This window comes from Pinus tabuliformis, chromosome 3_2 (genome assembly GCF_031772625.1).
Source record: "Pinus tabuliformis cultivar Carrire ecotype Pingquan chromosome 3_2, CPIR1, whole genome shotgun sequence".
Taxonomy (NCBI): domain Eukaryota; kingdom Viridiplantae; phylum Streptophyta; class Pinopsida; order Pinales; family Pinaceae; genus Pinus; species Pinus tabuliformis.
Genome location: NC_142302.1, coordinates 833,909,183 through 833,927,851, shown reverse-complemented (window position 1 = coordinate 833,927,851; position 18,669 = coordinate 833,909,183). Strand labels below are relative to the sequence as shown.

The window sequence follows — 18,669 nt, the reverse complement described above, 5'->3', positions numbered from 1 at the left end:
ACATGATACATATACATATTGTACTCATAGTGAGATGAGAAATTGATACAGAGAGAATAAATACATCAAAATAAACTAAGGTTCTGCATTAAATTTACAAGGAATAAATTGTATCAAGTTTTCCTATTCAGTTAAGGTTTGTCACTAAGATATCACAAAGGTCCATTGAAAAAAGAAAAAATATGTGAATATGTTATTGAATGAATGGAACATATATAGTTAGGTTATATTAATATCAAGGATAAGATAATGAATATAATGAAAAGAAAATATAAGATATAAATGTTTATGGAACAACTCACATGTACTATCAATTCATCCTAGTTATTAGGTCAATAAGGGTTAGCAGTGGATTTTGAGTTACACTGATACATAGATAAATATATATGGATTTTAGGAATTAGGTTTAGAGTAGAAAAATATGTGTAATAATGTTTGTTTGTCAAATAATTTTAAGGCAACCAGGAAGGTTTTCTTAGGCGTAAATTATATAGACCTCTATGAACGTTTTCTTTTTTATTTAATTTAGAGGTCTAAATGGAAGAAACTAAATATCTAAGTAGTATATGAAAGCATGAGGATTGTGTTTTTGACAAGATCAAAAACTAAGCATGGCATGTATATGTTCAGGAAATATAAAACAATTAATGAATTCCTCTTAGATACATAAGTACAAGAGACATGGAAGTATGAATATTAGTAAAATGGAGTGTAATTACACTTATTAATAGAATCCATTGAAATAAATTAAATATTAATTACAACATGCATGTAGAAACCAATGAAGCGCTAGGTTAAATCTGTTATGAAAGAATAATGTCACACTTGAAGGGTGATTGACTGGAAATTTATATTTGACTATTGGCTACTTTATAATGTGATTCCAGTTGTACTATTAATTGAATGGTGGAAATTATTACATGTAAAAAGTGAAATAAAATGTAATAATCCATTAGCCAAATTATGGAAACAAAAAAAACTTTCATTAATATTTTCTTCTAGTTTGATAGATATAATGAAGGGTTGAACCCTCCCAGATTATCCGTATAAAGAGTAAGGAATGTTAAGGATCTCCTTTAGAATATCATCTAATATAAAACCTACAAAAAAGTAAGAAATAAATGCCCGTAATGTCATACTGGTTTAACCATAGTTGAGTGTCAATTTTCGTCAGAGGTTTACACTATGTATACTAAATAAAGAGGGATTCGATCATGTGTAGGTTACAACCTATGAAATAAGCATCTACTGGTCAATACCTACACAACCCATCTTCGTAGCTCACACTCTTAAACAGATTCAGTTGAAAATTCCCATACCTATAATGGGGTAAATAAGAAAAAATAAAAAAGGAACTAAAGGGTTTATATACAAAAATGAAAGATAGAATTATGGAGGAAGTGGTGCCCTACCCGTGAATAATACCTTCCATAGGAACTAGTCAATATAACTACAATGAGTAATACATTGAGGTTAATAGTAATATTGCTTGCATATTAGCGAAGCAATGAGAACAAATCTAGCAAGTGGAAAGAAATACTCTAGGAAATATTGAAAACCTGGTAAGAAAGCTAAACTCTGATAATAAAATTTCAAGGGGAAATCCCAACTAATCCCAACTATGGCCAACATTTAAGCATAGGCATAAAAATGGGAAGACATCATTAGGAAAAAGCTTGAAGAAGGTGAATTTAAAACAATGAACAAAAATGGGGAAATTATAATTCATAGAGTGGGGATTTCGTCCAATTAAGAAGCAATGAAATCAATGAGAAAGTAAAGAGTCAAGGAAACATAAATTACTTGGAGTATCCATTGAAAAACATCAGATATAGATGGGTCTATCACCCATGAGTATTTTTAGGGAAGAGTGATATCGTTAGAAAATTTAAAAGAAGAAATAGAAAGAAATTCAGAACCCTGATTTCGAAATTTTGATAGGATGCAAGGATTTTTAATTGAGGTTGAAATGTTGAATTAAAACCCTCCATATTCATGGAATTCATGAAATCCAAAACTCCAAAAGGTGCAAAGAAGCTAATATAAAAGGGTTCCACAAAATCTAACACTCAAGCCTTATTACCTTTCTATAGAGAAATATGAGACATGTTAGAAGTTATTATAGCAGGAAAGGAGGAAAATCACTATGGAAAAAAGGAAAGAAAAAAATGTTGGAGACAAATAGTGTAAGTGGAATTAGTTTACCTCTTAAATCCAATAAACTTAGTCACATGGAGAAGGAATTATCTGAATAAAATGTAACAAAAGAATATTTTAGCTGTCTCCAGAGTCTAGTAATAAATTTCAACCTAGCATAGGCGTGATGCAAGCCTCTGAAAAATAAAAACACTGATGAAGACCAAAGGAACCACAATCGAATGCAAATGAGCAGGGAGAAGCCCTCAACCCTAGTTGTTTGGTCATTCAATAACCAAATCAGTTGGATCATCTGAATTGATCCTCATCGTGTAATGTGATTATCATGTGAACAAGACGCATTGGCTCATGGGTTACCCAACGTGTGGCCTTAAGCGCCCTAGTAATATGCGTAAGTGGTAAATAAGAATTTTTTATATATATAATATTATGGCTTTCCACTATCTCTTAAAATGGTTTTAAAGGTACAAGTGTTTACACCTTTGTTGACATTACAGTTATGCACTCATAACCAATGCCATAGTAATATTAAAAGAGTTTGGATGGCATCGTAGCTATATGACAAATAATGTAAATAATTTGGACAATAACCATCTCATACAAATTTTGATGATATAAGAATATATATGATAAAGATTAAGGTAAACCAATATGTGAGATTAACAAGAGTAGTGAGAAGAGTGAGTCCGCATAGTAGACTTAAGGGAAACTTGTCTGTGAATAAGCCTCAGATACGAGCTAAGTATAACAAGGACAAAAAGACTGTGGATGTCAAAAAGTAAAATGTAACCCTTTGTGTTCTTCAAAATTCAATAAAATAGGGACTATAGAATTGTATTTATGTCAACAAGATTTTTGTTTTTGTTTTTACAAGCAGCTTGTAAATTACATATGGTATTAAAGTTGTAGGTTCAAAATTTGAGTTGAAAGGGAAAAACCATAACTTAAATTTAATATAGTGATTTTTGTGTCTCTAAAAAATAATTAAATTGTTGTTGTGATGTTAGTTTGAAATAAGAAGAAAAGAATACAACAATGCAATAAATTTTACTAAATTTCTAAGTGGAGTTGTGTAGATGTGGTCTTGTTGGGAAATGAAACTTCACCTCCAATAGTTGGATTAATGGAAATAGAAAAAGACATAAGAGAAGAGTTGGCTAGTATCAAGGCCTTCAATGAGCATTTGCTGAAGGAAAGTGCAGAGCATGAAAAGCTCATTAAAAATTTGAATACAAATTCAAATTAGATACCTCTAGATATAGAGGTAGGGAATGAAGGAGAAGGCACCTTGAAGCAAACAAATGTAGATGGTAATAATCAAAATTATAATGACAAACCTTGAAGTGAGAAAGAGTCAAAGAAAAAAATTCCAATGATTTACCATAATGTGAAAAGATATACTTACATTGGAACACATGAATGGATGCATGTGTTAAACCTGAAACTCAAACTTGGTAATTGTTACTCATACTGGATATAGAATAATGTACAAAAAAATTCTAATTAAAGATAGCACATGTTGAATAATATATTACTTTAGTGTGTGAATATACATCAAGTATATAGGTAGAAATAGTATATATGATTATCTGTAATAATGAATTAAGTAGAAAAGAAAAGACATAGGAAAAAATCGAAACTATAAGAAAACTTTTTAAGGACCTAAATGGATAGGTACTTCTGTAAATAGGTCAAATTACATGTGACTCTCTACAAGGGTACATGATTTAATTTTTTAATGAAATGTAGAAGTGTATACAGGATCTAGCAAACCTAATGATTGGTACGAAAAACACATAATAATACCCAAGTACAGGTTCAGATGTAAGGAGAATGCAATATCATTATATAATAGATCAAAAAGAAATATGCAATGATTGTACTAATTCATGTCCAAAATTTACATACGGATGTATTTACGGTGTAGTGCTACAAACTCAGTTAAACAACTTGTACAACGGCATGAAATAAAAATAGTATAGAGTTCTAAGAACAATAACGCAACAACATGATTATACCCATATATGAAACAACTATAGAAGTATGACATCTTCTTTATACCAGTCGGAGCTCGCATGTACAGTGAGTAGGGTATTTGATCACTGAAGAGATGATTCCAATTATGAATCTAACTATAATGATAGTGACAAGAACCATTTAATAAAGATTTTCATGAGAAGTTTAAGAAGGTAATATAAGCTAGTAATAAACAGACTACCAATCACAGATGGTAGGAATTTAAACCTAAACTCCAAAAAGGTGCATATAAAGCGTAGAAGTGATAAGAAGGTAGTAAAAATAGTTTATTGTAAGCTATAATATTTATTGGTATGTAAGATGGAATTGCTTTAAATTTGAAATGGAAGTAGAAGTCCTAGGTTTAATTATAAAATGTTACTATATTTTATGGCTCAAGTTTATGTATAAGTGGAATACAAGGTACGGCGGGAATTTACGTATGATGGGAATTTACATTTCTATTGTTTTTATGGTACATAACAGTCTAGGAGATTTTTCCACTTATTATTATTCCTTTTATTCCCTTTACGAGGTTGGTATGTCTTACAGGTAAGGGATTTACCTGACTCAAGAGTTTTTTTTAGGTATTAGATCCAAGACCTCCGTAGATAAAGGATGATATTCAATGGCTAGTAGGAATTAAAGAGATAAGTACGGAATGTAAAACATGAATAACATGGAGTAAGTATTACATAGGAATTTGTGTTAATTATATTTTTCCTAGATAAAACATAGGTCTTTATAGCATCGAATTGTTGACAAAAGAATTTTTTGTGATATTGTCAAAAAGTCAAACAAGTATGTTGAACTAGTTTCCCATTTAACATTATAACCTATCGCATAAATAGAGAATGTTGTACAAAGTGTAGAACCTGTATGGAATAGGTACTCATTGAGTACATTATGTTAAGCATAAAGATCATCATTTTAACTCCTTACATGGTAATGAATTTTAAAACATCGAGTACTAAGGGGAAAACTCGAGTAACAAAAAAAAGGAAAAAGGAAACAATGAATGTGTAAGAATTAATTGTCCAAAATGCATGGATATATTGATATTCAAGGATAGCCAAGAAGGTATGTAGTTTTTCTAATAGCACAATTATTTATGGATAAATGAGAATAGTAAATATCTATGAGACATAATATATGGGTGCGAAGAGAATATATCCATGGGTGTTGTTAGAATACATATCTAGAAATTATTTTAAGAATTAAAATTATCAAAAGAGAAAATATAGTATTTTATGTACAAATTATCTCTAAATCATGTTGTGAATGTATACTCTCGAGATTCATTGGACAATATTAAAGTACATGAAACCATATAAAAAGGGTTTGCAACCATCGAACTAGTAGTATGCTCCATGTTGAGATGGTATACATTTTTAAGTATAATAAGTTACCTTGGAAGAGAGTATTGTAAAGGCGATTTTCCATGAGAAAAAAGATGAGAAAATAGGTAATTGTGTGATAACAAAGAGTTATTTGCTTAAAAATTATTGTAAAAGGTAACAAAGTGTTGGTAAGCTGGGATAGAATATCAAAGTAGATTATGGATAAGAGAAAATTAGTCACTGTAATAACAAAACAAGTAAAATAATGTGATACTATCATTTGAAAAAAAATGATAGTGATAAGGGAATTTTGGTTTTGAAGAGACTTGAAAAAATAATGTTGCAAAAGATTTAGAAAATATCAATTTTACGAAAAATTAATTAAGTGTTAACTAGTCAAAGCAAAATAAAAAGTGAAAACATCAAATTCCAAAAAAAAGAAAATTATACTCGACGCTAAAAAGGACAAATAAATCCTTAATTTGGAATAGACTTGGAAGATGAAATGGTCCTTAGATATGTATCGGATTACACAATTTTATGTTTGATTCATTGGAATTTTCATTAACTAACTTATATTATAGCATTGCCCCTAAGAAAAAAAGAGTTAAATATTTCTTGAAGAAGAAAGACCAAAAAAATTTCTTAACTGAAATGATATTTATATGAATATTAATTTGAGTTGATGTGATAAGATGAATAGGTGGATGTTGATGAGATTGTTGAGTTTAGTCTATGCTATATTAATAGTCCAACACAATCATGGCAATATTGGGTATCGTAAGCTTTGAGGCACAACACAATATGTGCTAGAAGGAGACCTCAAGTGCTTGCAAAACTTACGTCTGTCTTGCTCTACAAATTATCTTCCAACACTTTCAGATTCCTATAAGAAAACATATCACCCCCTTGAACTATATTCTAATGTTGAACTCTTAATGGAATTTATTAAAAACAAATCCTAACTACTTGTCACAGGAATTTCTAAGCTCTGGCTCCTAAATGGCCGAGCAACTTTTTGTGAAGTCTATCTGAGTTGTCTATAGGATAAGGGATTCATAAACTGATGAAAACGAAGACTGGGTGATCTTCATTTTCAGTATTTTTACGCGCTCGATCCTGGGACCTGTGGGTTATGGGCCCACGAAGCCTTCCAGGAACTCCTCACAGCCTCAATTTCCCTTATTGGCTAACGAGTCGTTCATATTATTCAGCTGTTGATCAGCTGCGGATTCTTGCTGCCGCTCTTCCTTCAACATCTTGCGCAAGACACATGCCGCAACATCATAATACTATAAGAATTCTTTACAAAGCTCCATCCATTTACGTCACAAACGTAAGATCTTCCTTGGCAACGTAGAAGGTCAAATCCACATACCGCTTGACCAAAGCCGATGCAAACTTCTCTTGCCATTTGCTTTTCTGTCGGTGTCAATAGAACTGGATACCTCACCTCTTTCCCATCAGGGCTCCTCATAACAACACCGTCAACAACGGGAGACTTTCTGGCCTCTGCATGAGCATAGTCAGGCCCAACTGTATAAACCTTGACATCTGTTCCCCCAGTGGGCATGAATTCTTCATATATGTATGACCCTTCTCTTCGTACTGTTCTAACATCTGGATGAAACTCACTCGAACGATTTCCAACCTTCCGAAATAACTCTTTCATTCCTCCGCCAGCAGAGCTTGGGTAGTAAATCATAACACTGTGATCATCTCCATGAACTGGTTTTTCCACAAAAGGCTTCATAATTCGCTTTCCACATCGTCGGTCGATTGCAATCTCTGTAGCGCTGTCCATGGGGCATTCACACTTCCATTTTCAACAGAAAAGAAAACCAGAAAACGATTCAAACAGAAATACACAAAGACATAAATTCACAAACGCATTTGTATTATGCACAAACTTAAAATTACAGTCTTAAGGCATTTCAGCCTTAATCAAAACTCTCCAGCGACTACATTTTGCTTTCTCTCTCACACAGGATTTTCGGTTTTTTCCTCTTCTTGATTCACTCAGGAATCGTTCAGTTCTTTATACATACATTCAGTTATAACTAATTTTTTAACTAAATTTAGTTCCTTGAATAGAATTCAGTTGTGGTTGGCCTGGCTGTCCACGTGATCGTCCACGTGTCTTCTTCCTTTAATTTTCTTTCGTTGAGGTGTCAGGATGCTCCTGCATCAGACTCCCGAGGTACAAAAGTTCCTTGAACAGAATTCAGTTGTGGTTGGCCTGGCTGTCCACGTGATTGTCCACGTGTTTTCTTCCTTTAATTTTCTTTCATTGAGGTGTCAGGATGCTCCTGCATCAGACTCCCGAGGTACAAAAATTATGACCTCCTGGTCATATGCTCCCGAGGTACAAAAATTATGACCTCCTGGTCATATGCTCCCGAGGTACAAAATTATGATCTCCTGGTCATATGCGTTCCCTTCGCAATTCTACCTACTGTTTCTCTTCTTCGGTGGAACTGCCTTCTGTGAGCTGCAACCAAACCTCTGCAATCGTAAGTCCTCCCTGCTACCATATGCCCTACCAAGCTTCGCTCCTGAGCTTAGTCCTCTCGGCATCTCCGTGGTTCTCTCCTCTCGAACCAATTGAGCACCCCTGCTCTAGGTTTGCTGCAATCTCCTCACCTTCACAAAATAAATTAAAAATTAAAAATTGTACCTCTTGTTTCCTTCGTACCTTCTTTCTTCCTCTCCGCAGGAAATCTTTCCCGCTCTGATACCACTTGATGAAAACGAAGACTGGGTGATCTTCATTTTCAGTATTTTTACGCGCTCGATCCTGGGACCTGTGGGTTATGGGCCCACGAAGCCTTCCAGGAACTCCTCACAGCCTCAATTTCCCTTATTGGCTAACGAGTCATTCATATTCTTCAGCTGCTGATCAGCTGCGGATTCTTGCTGCCGCTCTTCCTTCAACATCTTGCGCAAGACACATGCCGCAGCATCATAATACTATAAGAATTCTTTACAAAGCTCCATCCATTTACGTCACAAACGTAAGATCTTCCTTGGCAACGTAGAAGGTCAAATCCACATACCGCTTGACCAAAGCCGATGCAAACTTCTCTTGCCATTTGCTTTTCTGTCGGTGTCAATAGAACTGGATACCTCACCTCTTTCCCATCAGGGCTCCTCATAACAACATCGTCAACAACGGGAGACTTTCTGGCCTCTGCATGAGCATAGTCAGGCCCAACTGTATAAACCTTGACATCTGTTCCCCCAGTGGGCATGAATTTCTCATATATGTATGACCCTTCTCTTCATACTGTTCTAACATCTGGATGAAACTCACTCGAACAATTTCCAACCTTCCGAAATAACTCTTTCATTCCTCCGCCAACAGAGCTTGGGTACTAAATCATAACACTGTGATCATCTCCATGAACTGGTTTTTCCACAAAAGGTTTCATAATTCGCTTTCCACATCGTCGGTCGATTGCAATCTCTGTAGCGCTGTCCATGGGGCATTCACACTTCCATTTTCAACAGAAAAGAAAACCAGAAAACGATTCAAACAGAAATACACAAAGACATAAATTCACAAACGCATTTGTATTATGCACAAACTTAAAATTACAGTCTTAAGGCATTTCAGCCTTAATCAAAACTCTCCAGCGACTACATTTTACTTTCTCTCTCACACAGGATTTTTGGTTTTTTCCTCTTCTTGATTCACTCAGGAATCGTTCAGTTCTTTATACATACATTCAGTTATAACTAATTTTTTAACTAAATTTAGTTCCTTGAACAGAATTCAGTTGTGGTTGGCCTGGCTGTCCACGTGATCGTCAACGTGTCTTCTTCCTTTAATTTTCTTTCATTGAGGTGTCAGGATGCTCCTGCATCAGACGCCCGAGGTACAAAAGTTCCTTGAACAGAATTCAGTTGTGGTTGGCCTGGCTGTCCACGTGATCGTCCATGTGTCTTCTTCCTTTAATTTTCTTTCATTGAGGTGTCAGGATGCTCCTGCATCATAAACCATAATTATCTCCACACTTTAAAAGCAAGAGAGTAAGACAAGATCGTACTCCTAGCTCCCTACTGAGCTGAAACTTCGTGGCAAAGCATGTCCTAGTTTTCTAGGTGATAAGGAGTTATAACTCTCATCAGACCATCAAACGAGGAATAAAAACTTAAACAAATTCATTTTCTTAAGGAAATGTAAAAAACTTGTTGAAAAAATCTTGAAGGAAAATAAATCCAACTTAAAATCCTTACACAGTCCTATTTTTCATTCACACTATGATAATGCAAATGTACTCATAAAAGAGAGAATTTTAGATATACATCACCACTAATTCTAAATGACAATACTTTGTTAGCTATTAATACAAGTTGTTACACAAAAAAAGGAAATATAATCACTCATATTTAAAGTTAATTTTTCATCTTATGTGCCTTGTACATGCACTTTTAACATAAAGATCAAATCAATACCAGGTCCAATGAGCATACACACTCTAAAAAAAATATGTTAAGACACAAATATGAAATAAAAAACAATGCCACCAAAAGGAACCATTTTATAAGACCCTTGCAATCACAAGAGTTTAAAATATATCTTGTTAAAGTTTTAAATAAAACCTACATGACATTATCATCGAAGTTATGCTCATTTTCAACCAATTTGTATGTGATGATCCACATGTTTAAATTTGCAGAAAATAAGGCAACACATATATATCTATATCGAGATATCATTCATCTCAACATAAATATTAAAATAAAATAAAATCTAATAGATAAGCACGCTCTTGAAAAATATACTTTGTTTCCGAGTTTTCAGAAGAGAAATAGATCAATCTCAAAGTATTCTTACACACATACCTTGTAGTTACAACGGTTCAACAAATAGTTCATTAATTCCCCCAATAAAAGCTCCAGATTACTACTCCAGGATCACATCCCTCTTCAAATCATTCATACACAATAAGCCATTCATAACAAACTTACATAAAATAGATTAATCGACATTTCATTGTCAAACTATTATTTATTTCAGGTTTGCTAAAATCGATTCATGAATAAATGCTTAAAGGAAGTGATATACCACGGTTTTAATCCTTGCATTCTATAGATCGAGATGCACTCCACTCAGGCATATGATAAAAATCTGATCCCATGAAATAAAATATCAAATACTACATTCTGTGAGCAAAAAACCACTGATATATGAAAGCTTTAAGGTCGATTAGCACACCACACCATCCATATTAAATAATGCACGAACATATCTATATCCTAGATCAAACAATAAATAAGAGAAGCGGACAATGATTGAGTTGGCAAGCCCATCAACTAGCTTATTTCCTTCTGAAAAGGTTAAATCACAAATATTATTATAAACACAAGTGATGACACATAAAACCTTACATATCCTTAATATTTAAATTACCCTATCTTTTACATAACACAAATGTATAACAAATTCTAGTGACCTTATGGTGCAATCCCAAGCGCTGGGTAAAATAAATAGTTACAGCATTGTTCGCTTTGACCCGAGCCATAGCTAGACTATTATAATAGTTAAAATACATTGCCAAGCTAAAACTAGCTAGAGCAATTATGAAACAAAAAGCATACAAAACACAATAATCCATGAAGAATCCATGAAGAGACAAGTGTGGTTGTGCTCATTTTCCAATCCTGGAAAACTGCAGATCTTCTTGCAGAGGGAATTGGAAGTTGGAGCCCCCAAATATCAGGCGAATTCCAAACTGAAAGTTCAACAATGTGCACCCACTGTAACCTAAATCCATCAATGACTTTGACAGAGTGTAAAGGTATCCATCTTTCACAAACCCACGTGGTTGTCTTCACATAGAAACAACATACATGCTCCTTTTCCTTTGCTTGCAGGGACCCATGGAAGGTGTCGGACCTACATAACTATCATTAGAAACATTTATAGATAACAATTAAACTTTAGAATGCACTTGAATGAAGGAATTTTGACATTATTAAAGAGTCACCTTATAACATTTAAGGAGATTATTAATTTGGGCATATTCATCTATTGTTACACCAAAAGCTTGCGATGATATGGAGTAGAGAGTTCAAAATTGGTAAAGAGGAGGGTAAAAGGCGGCATTAGGTAGTGTAAAACTCTGTAATTTTTAAGCCTTAAATCTCCCCCATCCCAATGAGTATGTGTGTGCTCGCAAAAACAATATGGCTAGAAGAATATTATAATGATTGTGATACAAAATGTAGTAATATTGAAGTCTTCATGTGTTGATATCCTAATGTGATCAAGTTTGTAATGCTGTATTATGTTTTAGTTACAATCAAATTATAAAATTGTCTAATTTGGTATAATGGGATGCTACACAATTTTACATCATCCCTATTTAGTGTGATCTTATTCTAATATCATATGTGTCACGCCCCTACACTGGTGGTACTCTTCCAAACACACTATAGTGAGGTGCGACACTACCAACCGTTTTCTTTTCACCAATACTTACGATTGTAGACTACGCCTAACATTCCATACTTAGTTTATTTTCATTACCAAGTATTATCTTTGTCTTTTATACAGATGAAAACCCATACATATTCATCATCAACTGCAATTAACACATATACAATTGCACAACAGTATAAAGGGAAGGGCAACTTCCTGCAATATGAGTCTGCTCGATATCAGTATATATAATTTTCCATTTTTACAAATATAAGCTAAATCTTGGGAAACCCCAAATTTACACTTAGCCAAATTTCCAACTTTCGACAAACTTGGTTGCCCAGCTTGTCAGCGCCTCTGCATGGTCGCTGCACGACTCACCAACCCTTCGTTCACCTCCTCCCACGATCGTGTTGTTTTCCCAACTTGGGCGCACCTCGTCGTAACCAAGTCACCACACACGGGCGCCTCCGCATGAGTCACAACTTCAACACTTCACTGTTTCCACTGTTTTGTCATGCACGGCGCACCCTACCCGGGTCGCCCGTCTGCATGATTCTTCAATTCGGCGTGCATGGCGCGTCCTCGCCAGGCCGCCCGTCTGCACGTCCACCCGTGCCTTCGTACAACTCACCCGAGTCCGCCTGAATGCCTTCACTTGAACTCGTTCACTAGGGTCGCCCAATGACCTCACCCGGATCGCACGAACGACTTCACCCGGGTCACCCGACAACCTCACCCAGCTCGCCCGAACAACTTCACCCGCGTCACCCGACGACCTCACCCAGCTTGCCTGAATGACTTCACCTGGGTCACCTGACGACCTCACCCAACTCGCCCGAACGACTTCACTCGGGTCACCTGGTGACCTCACCCGGTTCGCCCGAATGACTTCACCCGAGTTTTCTGCACAAGTTTCCTGCATGATTTTTTTGCACGAGTTTGCCCGAAATGCGGGCACATCTCCCTGGGCCCTTCGCACTTCTCAACCTACTCCTAACTCGCACTCTATCCTCAGCTCGTTGTCTGAATGGTCGAATGATGGTTTGCCTCCACAAATCGTCCATCAATATATACGGGCGGGTGGCGGGTTGTGTCACCCGACCGACCTACGCCCAACGCCCAAGCCGACTCGTTTACTTGCGATGTCTCGCCCAAGAGGTGGGTCGGCCCGCCCAACTCATGGGACCGCCCCCTCAACGCTCGCCCATCGCATATATAAACTCATCCGAAGCTTTCACTTCGCATTTTTCACAAGTCCTTCGCACGGTAGAGTCGCCCTGCCAATCGCACAAACCGCAGATCCTTACAATATGGATATGACACTCAACATTTTATGACATATTTGAATATAATCAATATTAAGATACTTCTTCGTCAGTGTATTTTCCATTACCAAACTAATTATTATTAAAATATTTTTGAGATATGAATAAATTATTTTTTATATTTTATATAAGAAACTAAAATGACAAATAAAACGTCTCAATAAGATTTTAATAAAATAAAAAATTATTTAAAAAAATTCTCCTTACTTCTAATACTAATTCCTATACAAAAAAATCATTCATTGGACATATTTACATTATTCATTAATTAAACCTAAAATAACTCATATATATACATATTATAAAAAAACATAAAATATGTCAAAATAAGTTAAACATTAACTATATATTACTTGTAAAATTTAACAATAATATTAAACATATGGAAAATAAAAACATCAAATTTATAACATTATTATATACTATATCTATAAAAACAATATTGTAAATACTTTCATTTTCACATTTGCATATCCTATAAAAATAAAAATATAATGCATCTTACTCCATCAAATAAAATACGTACATAACTTCTAGGTTAAACTTCCTTCTCTACTTTGAAAACATTTATTAAAGAAAAAAAACAGGAGAATGTTATTTTTTAATATCTCCGACATATTTCTAACTATTTTTAATTGTTTTTATTTATAACTATTTTCATAATATTATATTTTTTTATGATATTTTTAATAATATTATATAATATAAACAAATATAATTAATATGAGAAGTATTATTTATTCATCTATATATCTATAGATATTATATTTTTTAATATAATTATAATAATATTATATCATAAAAAATATATATAATTAATATGAATAATGAGAGACAAATGTATTATACATTATACCTTTTAATATAATTATAATAATATTATATAATAAAAAATATATAATTAATATGAATAACGAGAGACAAATGTACTATATATATGTCTATATGTTCACAGTTAAGATTACTTATTCGAATATATATTTTAAAATTTAAATAATATATTAATCACTAAATTAGGTAGAGTTCTAAAGAAAATCTGTCTTTTCATTTAAAGTACTTTATTTGTTTTTATATTCATCTCCGATTTAATTTAAGAAGCTTTCAATTCCCCCGTGGAAAAAAAAAGTATTTTTAACTACCCAAAATGTATCTTTGCTGGATTATATCTTATCTCTATTTTTTTTTTTAAATCTAGGATAATCGGTAACTGGTGAGAGTTTTCCTGAACAGACCTAGGATCAAATCTATATCCCATCCCCATTTTAAACGGTTGTTCACTCAAAACAATGGAGAACCACCTAGAGACATAGACTTCCAGAAGGACACTATGAAATCCTTGGTTTACCTAGAAGAGATCTTCAGTCAGACATACCAGGGACGGTCAGGCGTTCCCATTCCTGAAGGTCCTGCCTATAGTCAATTCAATAACATGAAGATTCAAAGAGTCTTTCTCGGTTTACGATTAACAAAGTTGAGTCAGACAGTCCAAAATTAAAATCACGAGTTTAAACGCGAAATCCCTTTAGCCACGGCGATTTCTAGGAAATACATCTATATATGTTCCGTGTGCTCTACGAACGAAGACTCTTTCCAGGATCCATAATACAATTAATTTGAATTTAATTCATTCTTCAGATTTATTCGCCATTTCAGATCTAAAAATTCGGATGGGCCTCCGTTCTTACACTTCTCTATCATGTATTTATAGACGATGCCTCGCTTTCAGTATTGTATGTGTGTGTCGCATATTTCATCTGCAAGTGCAAATTAGCCAGACAGGGTTTCGGCAATAGCTTTCCTTCTCCAATATTTAGAAATAGTCCACCATCATTAACCACCTGACAATCCACTGATAACCTATTTAGGGCATAAAATTTGTCACTCCTCCTATGCTAATAATACCATTGCCATTGCCGATCAAAATGAAAGTCCCTGCGTCTGTTTTTATAGCTATTGCTGTCAACTTCGTGACGACATTGTTGTTTAACGGAGTCTCCGCCACACTCAGGCAAAGACAGATGATTACGGATAAAGGCGTTAATGTTCAAGGTGGCCAACCCAACAGCCATGTTCCAAAACCACCACCACCACCAAAGCCTAATCCTTCCTCCTTTGAAGCCAGGGCATCGGGAGAATCTCCCGGACCTCAATGCGACAATCATGTTCCAACATGCCCACCCAGTCAACAAACAAAGGGGCAGCAGGTGAAGATGATGGCAAGGCAGAGATAATGAGAAATTATGACTTCCATTAATGATGAAAAGTACGAATCAGCCAATCGTATTAGTTGGAAATAATTAATTCCTATTTGTCTATGGTTGTATTTTTTCTATTTGAGGAGTTTGTTACTACATAATAGGAATAAGCCAGAATATAGTTTCTCCTAGTTTAGTGTGTGGTTGAGAGAATCTCTCAACCACACTACTGTACGTCTAAGATAGCATTCCTATCTTAAGACTATTAATTGTATAAATATGTGCAATTTCCTCATTCAACAATACAAGAGAATATATTTTGAGTGTCTACAATTTTATCTTGGTATCAAAGCCTGTGAGGGCCTGACCATTCCTGGGCTTGGCCCCTCCTGGGCTGAGGGAAAATAAAGAGTTTAATATATGTTGTTTGTCCATCAATTATTTTTTTTGTGATCTTTTCAAGTGCTCTCTCACTATGTGTGTTAGCGCTGCAAGGAGTGTGGTCGGTGGTGCACTGTAAGAGAGCAAGATCCCTGCAGGTGCCTGGTGCCTTCGATTGCTGCAGGTCGTGGTGTTGATACTGGTAGAACCTCCAAGATCGGCAGCCTTGGTGTGTCTGCCAATAGGAGAGTGAGATCCGAGCAGTGTGGCAGCAGATCGGTTGATCAGGGCAGCCGAGCCGACGGACTGCAGAGCGTAGGCTGAGTGGTCACTTGTGTGGTGGTTCGATCTGTCAGTGGATTGGATGGAAGACTGCATATGATGGCAGGAGGAATAATTTCCATCACCAGGAATGCAATTGCTGTCCAGATGCCGATGTGCAATGAAAGAGAGGTTTATCAACAATCTATTGCTGCAGTCTGTAATCTGGATTGGCCAAAAGACCATATGCTTGTGCAAGTTCTTGATGATTCGGACGACGTGGAGGTGCAATTTCTGATTGCGGCAGAAGTTCAAAAATGGCAATAGAAAGGTGTTCATATTGTCTATCGACATCGAGTAGTGCGCACTGGCTATAAGGCTGGCAATCTTAAGTCCGCAATGAATTGTGTTTTGGTGTGAGGACGTATTTGGTGGGTTTATTATCATCAGATCTGAGTCTGCTCGACCTGTGCGTTGAGGCTGAGATCTCATTGTTTGCAGCAAACAATCTCTCCGGATTGAGAGGTATTTGTTTTTAGTTTTTGAGTTTGCGCATCGCAAGCTTTAGAGATCCTCGTCAAAACTCTTCTCAAGAACCGGCAGTGTACGATGATGACGAGCCGCTGGATTCGAACTTGCGACCGAGTGAAAGGCAGAAGAGCGTAGAGGCCGATGACGATCAAGCGTTCGAATTCAAGGGTTTCGTTGTCGATTCTGAAGGAACAAGCGATCGAATATGCTGGTGAAAATGTCGGGGAGAAGCGTCCTTATTCTCTGTTGTTCGCTTTTCTATGTCTCTTTTCTCGTCTTCTCATCTCATCCCTATTGGCAATCTTCTGATTGCTTAGCATTTCTGGTCAAAGTGCGCAACGCCCGGGTAAAAATTAATTCAGAAGAAACCAGTGCTACGAATTTGCAGCATATTGTTTTTGGCATTGCAGCTTCGGCTCAGAAATGGCAGCAGAGAAAACCCTACATCGATCTATGGTGGCAGCCCGGGCGGACCCGGGGATTCGTTTGGTTGGATCGGCCTGTAAACGAAACAGGAAATCCTAAGTTGCCCATTAGAATCTCGGAGGATACCTCCCGGTTTAAGTACACTCATCCCCAAAGAATTCGCTCTGCTATTCGGATTTCTCGAATTGTTTCAGAGACTTTCAGACTCGGGCTCCCCGATGTCAGGTGGTTTGTGATGGGGGACGATGATACATTTTTTGTACCGCAGAATCTGGTGCGAGTGCTCGCCAAATATGATCACAATCAGTACTACTACATCGGCAGCAACTCCGAATCGACTGATCAGAATGCGATACATTCTTATAGCATGGCGTATGGTGGGGGAGGATTTGCCATCAGTTATCCGTTGGCCAGAGCCCTCGCACAAACCCAGGACCAGTGCTTACATCGCTACCCCTATTTGTATGGCAGCGATCAGCGCGTGCAGGCCTGTTTGGCCGAGCTTGGGGTGCCCCTAACCAAAGAGCCCGGATTTCATCAGTTCGATATTCATGGAAATCTATTCGGGCTTCTCACGGCTCACCCAATAGTGCCCCTGGTCACTCTCCACCATCTCGACAACGTTGCATCCGTATTCCCCCACATGACCCATGTAGACACGCTGAGGCATCTGATGGAGGCCACCCGGGTCGATCCCGACCGGATTCTCCAGCAAAGCATGTGCTACGACAGGAGCCGAAAATGGACTGTTTCCGTTTCGTGGGGATACTGCGTGCAGGTCTTGGACAGGATCGAGCTCCCCCACGTTCTTGAAACTCCCCAACAGACGTTCTTGGCGTGGGGATACTCGACGAAAATGCATTGATATCTGCGAAATCGTTGAGTCTATCGTGGCAGTGCTTGTATCCGTAGATCGACCCTAGACTTGGTGGATTTATGGTGTGCCTCCCAGCTGTGGTATCATAGGAACGCCACAAGAATCTATTGATGATCCAGAGGAACGCCTCGGCGCTAATATTGTACAAAAGGCACTCTTGTCTCCAGCAAAAATTGATTGCAGATAACGCTGGTGTTGAAGGTGCTGTTGTTGTGGAGAAAATTTTGTCTTCCAGCTGGGAGAGCCTATTCAGGGGAAGGAGTATCAGGTGCTGTTGAAGGCCCAGGAAGCGACGACTAATGTGAGTGCTGCTTATAAGGCCACGGTGGAAGTTGTTCATGGCGAACTACAAAATGGAGAGTGGAGAAAGTAAGCCGAGAGAGGTGCCTGTTGTGGAGCACTGCATACTCGTTGACACGATTCTGGTGAGGTCGCTTGGAGTCTGTCGAAGGGCGTGGACCGTCTGAACTGGACAGAGAGCGTTGTTTGAAGAGCTGCTGGATTTATGCGACGTGAATTGGCAGACGAGAGAGAGTTGGCTGTGTGCCTATGTCTGGATCATCAATGTTTGAATGCACTGCATTGAGTCCAGGTGAAAAGTCGTCAATCTGGTTCTTTATCCGTAGACCCCTCATAGGAATCATTGGTGAAAAATGGCATGTTTGGAAAATAATCATCCATGGGTAGAGATAGAGAAATTAAACCTGAAGAATTTATGCTTTATTTAGTT

The 18,669-nt window shown here is 36.6% G+C and overlaps 1 protein-coding gene and 1 pseudogene across 1 annotated transcript; one reads left to right on the top strand and one right to left on the bottom strand.

Annotated features, from left to right (window-relative positions):
* Positions 1 to 6,685: 6,685 nt before the first annotated feature.
* Positions 6,686 to 7,317, bottom strand: LOC149183255 (inositol hexakisphosphate and diphosphoinositol-pentakisphosphate kinase VIP2 pseudogene; annotated as a pseudogene).
* A 9,536-nt stretch (positions 7,318 to 16,853) lies between these two features.
* On the top strand, positions 16,854 to 17,927 carry LOC149183254 (uncharacterized). The gene has a single exon (XM_089414893.1). It carries the CDS (start codon positions 16,854 to 16,856, stop codon positions 17,925 to 17,927), a length of 1,074 nt encoding a protein of 357 aa, XP_089271019.1.
* Positions 17,928 to 18,669: the final 742 nt, after the last annotated feature.

Excerpts from the sequence above, each read along its gene's own strand:
- LOC149183254 (XM_089414893.1), top strand. The coding sequence starts at position 16,854 with ATGTCGGGGAGAAGCGTCCTTATTCTCTGTTGTTCGCTTTTCTATGTC.